At 38.1% G+C, this 13,172-nt stretch overlaps 1 protein-coding gene across 2 annotated transcripts in view; it reads right to left on the bottom strand.

Annotated features, from left to right (window-relative positions):
* Map3k15 (mitogen-activated protein kinase kinase kinase 15) overlaps positions 1-13,172 on the bottom strand; it is a 119,401-nt gene that overhangs the window by 57,692 nt on the left and 48,537 nt on the right. For both annotated transcript variants that reach the window (XM_046425818.2, XM_046425819.2), the window contains one exon: positions 11,480-11,586. In XM_046425818.2, the coding sequence (XP_046281774.1) occupies positions 11,480-11,586 (107 nt within the window). The remainder of the gene's footprint in view (positions 1-11,479; positions 11,587-13,172) is intronic.

The raw sequence follows: 13,172 nt of genomic DNA, 5'->3' as shown, positions 1-13,172 counted from the left end.
GTGTCTTCTGCTGAGCAGAACAAACCACTATGAGAAACTAAAATGAAATTCTCCCATGGTTCTACACCAAAGAGAAAGCAGAAAGACTCAGAAGTTCACCAGAAATTAGTATTTCAGGAAAAACGACTGATGAGATAAAGAAGGCATTAAATATAAAAATGTCAACTCCAATGTTAATAGTGAAGGTAGCAGACAATGAGGGCATGCACATGCATTTTCCTGGGCACACATACTTTATAGGTCTTGTGGCTCTTGCCATTCTCCAACCTCCAGAGCGGCCTGCAACCAGTGGTGGAAGGGAGTTAGCAGATAAGTCCCCAGCTTCTCCCCTTGGGTGAGACAACTGAAGCATGTTCTATAGAGTCTCCCAAGTTTCCTGAGAGAATAGTACCCTTAGTTTCCCAGAGGCAATCTGCTCCCTACCATATTCTCTACTACTTTTCTTTCACTTCCCCTTCTAAAGTGTCCTAGGATCACCTCCCAAATACAATATTTAACCCCAAATTCTTATTTCAGATGCTGCTTCTGAGCAGAACCTAGACTATGACTCTAGAAGTACACAGAAAGTTCTTAGAAAGAAAAACTCATGATAAAAATAACAATCTTAAATTGCTTTGAAATTAATTCCCTAACAACAGGAACAACAACAAAAGCAGACAGAGTCTATGTAAGGTGACAGGCAAATGATTTGAGAAAAATTTGGCATTTAGTACCAAAATAAATTATAAGTATGGGCTTTAGGGGCTGGGAATGTAATGCAGTGGTAGAGTACTTGCCTAGCATTTGTAAGGCATTGGAGCCGATCCCCAGCACCATCAAAAAAATCATAAATATGCCTTCTAGTAAACCTGTGTTCTTCTGACAAATTCTTTATTGTTTAAGTTAAACATTTTTTTTAAATGTGGCATTTATACACAATGGAATATTACTCAGCACTAAAAAATAATAAAATCATGGCATTTGCAGGCAAATGGATGGCATTAGAGCAGATTATGCTAAGTGAAGTTAGCCAATCCCTAAAAAACAAATGCCGAATGTCTTCTCTGATATAAGGGGGGTGACTCAAAATGGGATAGGGAGGAAGATAATGAGAGGAAGACTACCACTAAATAGGGAAGAGAGGTGGGAGGGAAAAAGAGGGAGAAGGGGAGTTACACAGAAGATGGAAGGAGAACTTCATTGTTATACAGAATACATATATGATGTTGTAATGAGAAAAAAAAGTGTGTCACATTAGATTGGATAGAGAGAAAGGATGGGAGAGGAGGGGAGGAGTAGGGAGGATAGGAAGGGCAGCAGAATAGAATAGACAATATGATTGATGTACATACATTCCATGTATGTATTATATATCAAAATACATTCTACTGTCATGTATGACTAAAAAAATAAATAAAAATTAAAAAAAAAATACATGTGCTACTAGAAAGCATATGGAGGAGATTTTATTCTCCCTGAAATGGTGATATAGCTGAACTTATATCCACCTAACAGGACTGAGATTGCTGACAGGACAAAGGATACATTATAAAGAAAGGGGCTCAAGAAATTTGTCTATGATCATTTAACTAATAAAATACTGCTTTAAGTTACAGACTTATAGAACTTTTGAAAGGAAAGCAATATTCAAGATCATCTGGTCCAATTCTTTTTTTTTTAAAAAAAAAGAGGACTATAGAGTCCAGAAAAGTTAAGTGGACTGCTTAAGGCCAAGGCCATGCAGTAATTGTAGAGTTGGGCATCTGGCTCATGTCGGTCTGCTTACATAACCTTCAGTAACTCTCTCTAGTGTCTACAGAACAAAATCCAAATTCCTTAGCTTACCAGTCAAGGTCTTCAACCACTGGGACTAACCTCCCTCCTCAGCCATCTGTTCTATTCTAAACCAAACCTTCATCCAGGTAAGCCCACATTGCCTTCCCATCTCATCAAACATCAATCATTAAAATACCTAGGATGGTACCAGTGATCTTGACAAAAAGCAAAGCAAAAACAAAAACCTTAAACTAATAGCCAACCTACAACCCACCCTCCTCCTTTTCATTTTTGATCTCAGACACTTCAAAAGCCAAGCGCCTTGCCCACAGATATCTGCCTAAGCAGCAAAAAAGTGGAGCTAGAACATGGGCCACCTAACTCCCAAACCAACACATTCCCCATCACAAAAATGTCTTTCTTCATAAGTCCTTCAACACAGATATAAAAGTCTCCTCTCTGTGTTCCTTAAATAAAGTATTCATTCATACTAAAACATGATTCTTCTGAATCATAAATAAAGCATTATGTGAAACTACCTTACTGATATTTCATCTTAAATAAAATGTAAATTTCCATCCTTAAATTTAGAAGGAGGTTACAGTGTTGATTTGGTCGTCCTCAGGTCTCCAGAAATGTGTCCCAGGAAATCAGAAAGACTGTCTCCCTGATTCCTCCTGATTGATGTCTCTATTTCAAGGGCAACACAGTGACAGGAATGACTGCATGTGAAGTCTCTCAATATACACTCTAAGGCACAGGAGGCTGAATCTACAGGCAATTCTCAATAAATGTTTCCTAACAGAACTGTTTGTCCTTTTCCATTTGTTTGGAGTCCTTAGGCAGAAGGTGGGAAGGTAGCTTTCCCTAGCATCTTTTGGACTTACAGTTTGGTCTTCCAGATTCAATATGGCAACTGGAGACTTATGAATGTAACTAGCATGGAATGTTCATATGCTACTTATTCAGAGTGCCAAGTGGAAGGCCTGACAGCAACTTACACTGGTAAGGTTTTTCCTCAGGAATCGTTAATAATTAAGAGTTTATTCTGGGGCTGGGGTTGTGGCTCAGTGGCAGCACTTGCCTCGCACATGTGAGGCACTGGGTTCAATCCTCAGTACCACATAAACAAAATAAAGGTATTGTGTCCATCTACACAACTTAAAAAAAAAAAAAAGATCTCTGTATTTAACAGACTCATGAGATTAAGGAGGAAAAAACACTCTTGAGTTCCATGCTGACTAATAAGGAAGCCACTAGGCATGTGTGATTTTTCCATTTAAATTACTTAAAACTATAGGCTGGAGATGTGGCTCAAGCGGTAGCACGCTCGTCTGGCATGCGCGCGGCGCTGGGTTCGATCCTCAGTACCACATAACAAAATAAAGATATTGTGTCCATGTATGACTAAAAATTTTTTTATGAAAGAGTTCATTCTGCATGTCAAAATTAAATTACTAATAAATTCCTGGTTTTCTTTTTTTGTTTTGTTTTGTTTTTAAATTCTCTCTCTTTATTTTAGAATTTTTTTAATATTTATTTTTTAGTTTGTTTTCGGGGGACACAACATCTTTGTTTGTATGTGGTGCTGAGGCTCGAACCTGGGCCGCATGCATGCCAGGCAAGTGCGCTACTGCTTGAGCCACATCCCCAGCAAATTCCTGGTTTTCAAGTAATATCTAAAGCTGGAAACTACAAAACTTACTATCATGAGCCTTAAAATATTAATCAAGTGAGAAACTGGTACGGCTGCTATTACTATAATTTTCTGGATGTTCAGTTGCAAAGATGAAATATATGTTACAACAAAGTCTCCTGTATCTGCCCTTAATGTTCTAGGGAAAAACACCTTAAGCTACCAGAGGAATATACATATATTTTATATATATTTATATTTTAAAGAACATCAGAGGGGTTGTGGCTCAGTGGTAGAGCGTGTGCCTAGCATGCGTGAGGCACTGGATTCAATCCCCAGCACCACATAAAAATAAAAATAAATAAAATAAAGGTATTGTGTCCATCTATAACTAAATAAAAATTTTAAAAAAGAACATGAGAGTCTGGGATTGTGGCTCAGCGGTAGAGGGCTCGCCTAGCATGTGCGAGGCCCTGGGTTTGATCCTCAGAAACACATAAAAATAAAAAAATAAAGATTAAAAAAAAGAACATGAGAAAAACATAAAAATATAAGAAACTATGCTCTTAAATCTAATTGATAGAAAATTTCATGTCAGGTAGGGGAGAAAACTCCTCTTCAAAAGTCCTTTACTAATTGTATATTAGTCTAGCTTTTTCAGTGTTGTATTTTCTTAGACTGACAGAAAAGTTGGCCACAACATTGTCTTAGGTTCAGACCATCATTAAAGGTGACCTAACACTGGAGGTTAGGGTTCTCTTTTGGGAAACTGAAGGGCAATAAACATTTATACAGCATTTTCTATGTGCCAGGAACTGTGTTAACATTTTTTATTTTGTATGCTTACTTAATTTTTAGAATCCCCTATTAATTCCCATTATTCTCATTTATTTCATAGCAGTCCAGTCCGTGGTTTTTTGGGTTGTCAACAGCACAGTGATTTTGAAATATTTTTCAAATCATTCTAAAGTTAAATGTTCTCTGGACAACCAAAACCCAAAACTTGAAATGCTCCAAAATCTGAAACATTTTGAAGGTTTTATTGGGGAATTTCAGATTTCAAATTTTCACATTAGGGATACTCAACTGGTAAAGTCTATGCAAATATTCCAAAGTCTGAAAAAATGTGAAACACTTCCAGTCCCAAGCATTTTGGATAAGTGATATTCCATCTGTAATTATAACATAGTAGATGTTACTATACTATCCTATTTGATAGATGAGGAAGGTAATGCTTTGGAAACTTAAGTGGCTTGATCTTGGCAATAACACTTAAGTATACTGTATAATCTGGAATTCAAATCCAGATCTGTCTGTCTGCAAAACCTACTGCAATGATATTAATTTCCTATGTGCCTTGTAAGTTCTCTCTTTTTAAAAATATTTTTTAGTTGTTGATGGACCTTTATATTTTTTCTATTTATTTATATGCAATGCTAAGAATTGATCCCAGTGCCTCATACATGCTAGGAAAGCATTCTACCACTGAACTACAATCCCAGCTCCATAAGTTGTCTCTTTTTTAAATTTTTATTTATTTATTTTTAGTTGTAGACAGACACAATACCTTTATTTTATTTATTTATTTTTATGTGGTACTGAGGATTGAACCCAGTGACTCACATGTGCTAGGCAAGTGCTCTACCACTGAGCTACAACCCCAGCCCCATAAATTGTCTCTTAAGTCATTCCAAAGGAAAAAAAAAACCCTCTTCCCACTGACATCATACTATTCTGAGTAATGGCAGCACTGTCCAAGTAAATGTAGAGCACTAAAATAGTTTGAAGAGAACAAGTTGGCTTATCCATAAAAGTGTGTGTGTGTGTGTGTGTGTGTGTGTGTGTGTGTAATAATAATGCACATGTGTGATTATATTTTTTAAATCACTCATTAACTTCAGTCACCCCTCATGAGCTCTCTCCTCCTTTACACATGGCCCTTCTGCTGACACACAAATAAGTCTATAATAAAGAAAGAAGGACAAAAAGAAGGGAACCAAAGCAGGAAGGAGAAAAAAGGGATATTATCAGGCTCAAGGAGGCCAGAGAGAAGGGATAAATCCTCTTAAAAAAGAAAATATGTACTTTTGGCAGGGCTACCCACTCAGAAGATAATAAGATGGTTCATTTCTCAGAGAAATAATGTAACTGGCTTTTTGCTACCAAAAGTATATACTATTAAGTAATGGATATGACACCAAAAACACAGGAAACAAAAGTATAAATAGATAAGTGAGACTATATCAATCTTAAAAATAAAAACTTTTTGTGCATCAGGGGATACAACCAACAAAGGGAAAAGATATCCTATGCAATGGGAGAAAATTTTTAAAACTCATGTGCAAGTGATCAGAATATCTAGAACATAGAACTCCTACAACTTCACAATGACAAAACCAAATAATTTGCTTTTAAAACAGGCAAAGGACTTGAAAAGACATTTATCCAAAGATGAATATGCTAATAGCCAAGAATATGAAAAGATGCTCAACATCACTGATCATCACAGAAATATAAATTGAAACTACAATAAGCTATCATCCCATATTCATTAGGATGTTACTATAAAAATACTGGCAAGAGGGCTGTGGCTGTGGCTTAGCAGTAGCACACTTGCCTGGCATGTGCAAGACACTGGGTTCGATTCTTAGCACCACATATAAATAAAGATATGTCAACAACTAAAAAAAAATTTTAAAATAAACACTGGCAAGTATTTATTTTCTGTTTTTTTAAATAATAGCACCCTAATGAGTATGAGATGTTATCTGGAGATATTATACACCATCTGGCCACTATGGGAAACAGTATGGATGTTCTGTAAAACATTTAAAATAGCACTACTATATGATCCAGCAACCTACTTCTGGGCATGTATCTGAGGAACTGAAAGCAGAATCTCAAAGAGATATTTGCACACCCATGTTCATTGAAGAATTATTCATAATAGTGAGGAGATAAAGGCAATCTAGGACTGGGGCTGGGGCTCAGCGGTAGCATACTTGCCTGGCACGTGTGAGGCACTGGGTTTGATTCTCAGTACCACATATAAATAAATAAAATAAAGGTCTATCAGCAACTAAAAAAAAATTTAAAAAGCAATCTAAATGTCCATTGGTGGATGAAAGGATAGATAAGATGTGATCTATCATTGCAACAGAATATAGTCAGCTTTAAAAACAAAGACAATTCTAATATATACTCCAACTCAGATGAACCTTAAAGGCATAATGCTAAGTCAAATAAGGCACATACAAAAGACAAATATTGTGTTACTCCACTTATCTGAGGTATCTAAAGTGGTCAAATTCAGGGACAGAAAGTAGAATGGTGGTTGTCAGCAACTTGAGGGACAGGAAAGTGGAGAATTATAACGGCTACAGAGTTCCAGATGTACATGATAAAAAAAAAAGTTCTAGAGATGTTTCACAATAATTTAAATTTATTTTACACTTTTGAATGGTGTGCTTAAAAATGGTTCAGATGACTAATTTTATGTTGTTTATTTTCGCTCAGTTTCAAAGGTTCAGTCCATGGTAGGCTGACTCCATTTGTTCTGGGCTTGGGGTGAGGCAGAATATCATGGTGGAGGAAAACAGCTCAGGACACGGCAACAACCTTGTTGTTTTTCCTTCCACCATGATATTCTGCCTCACCATAGGCCCAGAGATAATGGAGTCAGCCCACCAGGGACTGAACCTTTGAAACCATGAGCCAAAATAAATTTTTCCTCCTCTACATTGTTCTTGTCAGGTCTTTTGGTCACAGTGACCAGAAAAAAAAAAATGACTGAAACAACATATGACTAACCAGGACATAGAAAGGGATGGGCCTAATACTTCAAGTGGAAGCCAATGGCTTATTTTGGTTGTTCTGCAGGCAAATAAAATGTAAGCTAAAGTCTGCTGGGAAGAGTGTAATTATGGCATAGAATTATTAACCTTAGCTTTAAGAATCAATGTCTGTAGCATGCTGGGCCAAAATTAGTTCTGGTTCCAGATCTCTTACTGACCAGCTATTATATTTGGGGCCTCTACTTTTATTTCTTTCTCCATCCTCTCTAAACAGAGTTTGGACTACATAATTCTGTCTAAGTCAACAGATTTTGTGGTTATCTTTGCTACTGAGAAAGCAACAACAAAATTTATCTCCTTTTGTAATGTTTTTAAGTGCCTGGAAACAATGCACTATGTAACAGTGGGTAGATCTCATTTTTCTACTTTGGATAAACATAGAATAAAGAATTTTATACAAATATAGAAATGAAGATGGTGATATTGAACAGTGAAAATAAACAAAGAGACAAAAGGAGACTGATGACTATTGAAGAGGTGATGAACCTACACTGCCTCTTAGGGCAACTGTCCCTTCACCCAAGCAATGTTTTGGCAATCTCAGAGGAGGAGACACAGATGCCAGCCATAGGTTCTGGAGCAAGCACAGAGACCCTCTGATGTGGGGTAGATTCAGTCACTTTCATCTATTCTCCCCCACATTTATTTCTAGGGCCCAAAGAGCATTTTCCTCTATCACTCAGTTTAACTTACTTATTCCAATAAATGCATTATACATTCAGTTTCCCCTCCAGGTGCTAAGCAATTCAGAGGTAACTTTTGCTGGAATTGGTGGTCTTGATCAAAAGATGCAGGAAGGAGAATATGAGTACATGCCTTCTATTTTGCAACAGGCAAACTTTATTTTGTTTTAAATCTAAGCCTGATTCTCATATTCTCTTCTGGACCATTGTGCCTACTGACTGGATCTCCAGTCAGAATATTCTGCATGCATTAGTGTAAGTAATAAAGTCCTATCTGTAAAAGCAACAGCAAACAACAATTGCTCACAAAGGATTCCATGCCATTGAGAGGCAGTAGTTTAACTGTTCAGTGGAAACCTGAAGTATCTTTGAATGAGCTTCTGAATGCAGTGAAGTGGAAGATACCAGGAAAAGCTGGCCGGCTCAAACCAGCTTTCCCACTGACAGGGAGACCTTACCTTGCCATCTGAGTGTCAAACGTCATTCATTTCTCTCAACCTTTAGTAACTAATTCATGACAATGATTTGCTCCACTTCCTAAGAGTTAAAGGTCAACAGTAATGCAGGAAGGCTCATTTTTTTTTTACCCATGACTATTTTCCCCCTATGGGAAACACCATAAAATTCCCCCAAACTGTACACAATGTTAAACCCTACTGAAACTATCCTGACAGATGTCCAAGTTGAATCTAAAGAAAAAAAGTGAAAAAAATCAGAACTGGATTGCCTATATCAATAAAGCAAATGTTGCAATTCTATAGAAAATTCTTAGTCTGGTGCAGGGGGTTCTCAGCATCAAGTATCCTGCCTGGCTTACAATACAGAGCTTCTGTCTAACAGGAGGAAATCAGGCTAGAAGGCAAAGAGAAAGATGGCTCTTTGGCATGCAATCCTGGCCATTCAGCTTCTAAATTGGAAGCACATTCATCTCAGGATCACCTCTTAGTTACCCATTTTCTATTTCAAGACCTGTTGGTTTGCATGTGAAATTTTCCCCAAAGGCCATGTGCTAAAAACTTGGTTGTCAACCTGTGGTGCTATTAGGAGGTGATATGACCTGTAGAAGGCAGGGCCTAGTTGGACGAAGCAGGTTACTGGGAGGATGTCCTTGAAGGAGATATTTTGTCTCTTAGCTCTCTGCTTCCTGGATACCATGAAGTGAGCAGTTTTGCTTCACCATGTGCTCCTCACCATGACATCCTGACTCACCACAAGCCCACCTGTGATGAAGATAAGTGGACTGAAACAGCCAAAATAAATTTTCCCTCTTTTAAGTTGTTTTTCTCAGGTGTTTTGTCACAGTGACAGAAAGCTGACTAACACATCTTTTTTACTCTTTTATTCTCTTGAGAGGACAGTAATCAATTGTTTCATTCTCTGACAATAGTTAACCTCTACTCTGTCTGGGGAAAATACATGGCAATGAATAACTTACACGGCTCTCAGTTTTTATTTAATAAGACAATTTTTATAGCACTTACCGTGTGCTAAGCTTTCTTCCAAGAACCTCATAAGTGATAACAGTTCAAGGACAAGCAAAACTAACCTATGAAGATAGAAGGTACAACAGTGGTTGACCTATAAAAGTGTGAGGGCTGCTGTCAAAGAACACTAGGAACTTCTTTCTGGAGTGATGGAAATATTTTCTATTTTGATTGGGGTGTTATTTACATGTGTGTATTCATTTGTCAGACTCATCAAATTATACACTTCAGATCTATGCATTTCAGTGATCATAAATTTTGCCTTGATTTAAGAGAGAGAAGTGTGACCTCACATGTATTACAAGGTTCAAAAAGCCATAAGCTCTTATTTTGCTGATGTCCTGCAGAAACTGCCAATGGCAAGTCAACAACCTATAGCCCAATTCAACTGCTGAGGCAAAGCATAGTCTCTGAAACTGGGAAATCCAATACAGCAGTCCTCTAACTTAGTTCATCCTCAACCCTCATCTCGTTCACTCCCTGTTGAAGACATCAGTTATGGAAGGTTGATAAGGAGGTGCCAGAACTCTCTGGCTCTCAAGATAAGTTTGAATACCCTCCCAGAGTTACTCTGCTGTATGATTTGACATAATTAATTCCCAGCTCAGGCCCAATAAGGAATATCATGGTTCTCATGATATTCACCTAATGCTGCTTCTCTTCCTATAGATTATCAACAGAGAAAGGGAGAAGGTAGAACTAAAGACATTTAAGTGCATCTAGAGCCTTGTGAGGTTGAATGTGGCAAACTTCTAGTTATCCTGCAAATCCATAGTAGCCAAGTTTGGCTGGGTATATGACTACCTTGCTACAAACTACACTTACCAGCTTCCCCTGTAATTAAATGGAGTCATATGACTGAGTGCTCACCAATGGAATGTGATAGAAGTGGCATGTGTAAATTCTACTTGCTTTAAAGGAAATGACTTGCCCTGGGTTTCCTCTCCTACCTATGGAATGGAGTCGGGGTGGAACACTGAGTGGCAGTAACTTAGCTTCAACTATGCAGATAAGACCAACATTCTAGGGGATGAAAAGAGCTACAGTAGTTGGATGCTAAGTGCTTTAACAACTCCTGAAACAGGGCTGGGTGCTAGGCTGGTTCACTCTAGCCTGCCACGTGAAAGGGAAATTTCAATCTAATTTAAATTACTGCATTTGTGGCTTTTTTGTTATATAATCTTAGCTAATACCTTACCAGTGAAGTTTCTGAGGCTTATGATCTCCAGGCATGAATTTCCAAGTTTCACACTCTGCTTAGCCCAGAAGTTTGAATTCCCAAGTTCTTTCTCCTTACATACAACATCAATCCGGTCACTTAAACTAGTCATCCACAGTCTACAAGATAATATCAACTCCTTATTCACGCATGCAAAGTCCTCTCAAGACGTGGTCCCATCCTCCATCCATGGTCTCAGCTTCATCACCTAAATTTGCCACACTGCATCTTGTGTTCTAGTTTCAATGGATGTTCCCTGAAGGCACCTTGTGTATGAAGAACTCTATGCTCATACTCTGGTCTGGCCAAATGGAATAATGTTTTCACCATCCCCGCGAATAAGCTTCTCTAAAACCCCCAAGTAGAATGGTTCCCTCCCTCTACTATACTTCCTTATCACTTTGGACAAACTTTCATTAAACAATGTACCACCTTGAGCTATTAGGATTTTTTTTACGTGTCTGATCTCACAGCTAGAATACATGTTCCAAAGACTAAGTCCCTGAAGGAAGATTGTGCCTTGCCTATCTCCGTGACCTTGGCATTTAGCACATGACCTGGCTTATACTTGAATGTTAAACAAAAGAAGGAAGCAGAATTCAATAGGTAGCATGTTTCAAAATCCTACACAGCCAGGCATGGTAGCATACTCCTATAATCCCAGTGGCTCAAGAGGCTGAGGCAGGAGAATTGCCTCAGCAACTTAGCATAGGCCCTAAGCAATTCAGTGAGACCCTGTCTGTAAATAAAATACAAAAAAGGGCTGGGATGTGGCTCAGTAGTTAAGTGCCATGGGTTCAATCACTGGTATGGGGGGGGGAACCCTACACATACATTATCATTCTTACCGATTCATTGCAAATGCATAGTGGAATTTAATGTTATGCTGATCAGCCAAATCACATGTAGGCAGCATCTCCAGAGTTTCTACCAGCTTGACCATCGCATCATAGTCCTGTTGGTGAGAGATCTCAAGGTGAAAAAGAGAAGAAACAGGTCTTTGTAGATTTTTCTGAATAGTTATAAACATAAGCCAGTCTCTAGATTTTAGGACAAAACTTTCCTTGCATGGAGTGTTTAGTGAAGTTACTTGTAACCTTCACTAGAACAAAAAAAAAAAATCAGAAAATAAGATAAATGAGAGAGAGAGGGCAGAAAAGAAATTCCTGTTACCAAAGAGGACAAAGGGATTGAGGAAAAACTGTTAAATCCAAAGGCAGAAAAAAAAGTGAGCCTAGCAACTACGAAATGGCTACTGTGTTTTCAGTGGAAAAGGATTAAAACCACCCAGAAAAGCTATTTTAAAATGAGCTAGACATACACATAAGAAAATCTACAGTTAACTTCCCATGTAAAGGGAAAAAATACCTTAGCCCTTCTTGTTTCATCATAATCAGTCAAATTAATCTAAACCAGAATATTCTTTATTGTGGGATGTTGACTTGTGCACTATAGGAAAGGCAGTAGCATTTCTGGCCTCTACTCATTAGAAGCTAGCAAAACATACATACATACATACACACACACACACACACACACACACAGTTTTGACAACTAAAATGTGTTTAGATGCTATCAGATGCTTCCTGGTTGAGAACCACTGGTCTAAATGCTACATAATCATCTAGGAAAAAATTGCTACCATGTGTGTCTCAGTTGGGTCCCCTCTTAGTAGCGCTACCAGTTAACATTTTAGCCAGGCTTACAATCATTGGTATTAGCCAACTTGCTGCCAGCTATGGTTGAAGAGGAGGGTTTCCTACTAAAATCCCAAACCTGCCTTATGGCTCTGCATTTGATACTACTGGCCTAGGAAAGAGAAGACAGTAGTGGATTCCTCAGATCTCTTGGCTCACATTTGAGCCCAAGAGGCCCATCAATGAAAGGTTAAGAAATGAAGGGATACAAAAAAAAAAAAAAAGGAGAAGAAATAAAGTGATAATACCTGAAGGCAAGGGCAGAAGGAAGGCAGAAGCCAGGAACTCAAGGGAAGAAAACCTTCAAGAAAGGTTAATCCTTGGCCAATGGTGCATGCTTTAATCATTATCACAATCCCTAATGGCACCTGCTACTAAAATCAGTTAGTTGCATCTGTTCATCACTAGAGGTATGAGTTCCTTAGCAGTTGACTCTTCTTGGTCCAAGGCATAAATGGATATCTCCATTATTTAGATTTAAAGAAACATGGCCAACAACTTCCAATGTAGCTTTATAGGAGTCTATAAGTATTGTACATTACCCCGTGTGCCACAGAAAAGGGAGGCAGACTCCCTTAGGAATGTCTCAAAGGCATTACATTCAGAAGAGGAAATGCTGATTTTCCTCCATGGTACCACATCCCACAAGCCCCATCTTGAGAACTCTCCAGTAGCTTCTGAGGCCTATTTTATACTAACTATTTTAAAAAATGAGGAAAATGATGCACAGAGAGATTAAATAACTTACCCAAAGTCACACAGCAGTTAGTGAAGTCAGGATTTAGACTGAGGCTGACTGACTCCATCGTCCTTCTTATCTTCTCTGCTCTGCTATGTCCTTTAG

This window comes from Marmota monax, unplaced genomic scaffold (assembly GCF_021218885.2).
Source record: "Marmota monax isolate L192 unplaced genomic scaffold, Marmota_monax_Labrador192_F-V1.1 WCK01_AAM20220418_F8-fsc00203, whole genome shotgun sequence".
In the NCBI taxonomy this organism is placed as follows: Eukaryota; Metazoa; Chordata; class Mammalia; order Rodentia; family Sciuridae; genus Marmota; species Marmota monax.
Note: the sequence above shows the minus strand (reverse complement) of the source record. Positions and strands in the feature narration are given on the sequence as shown.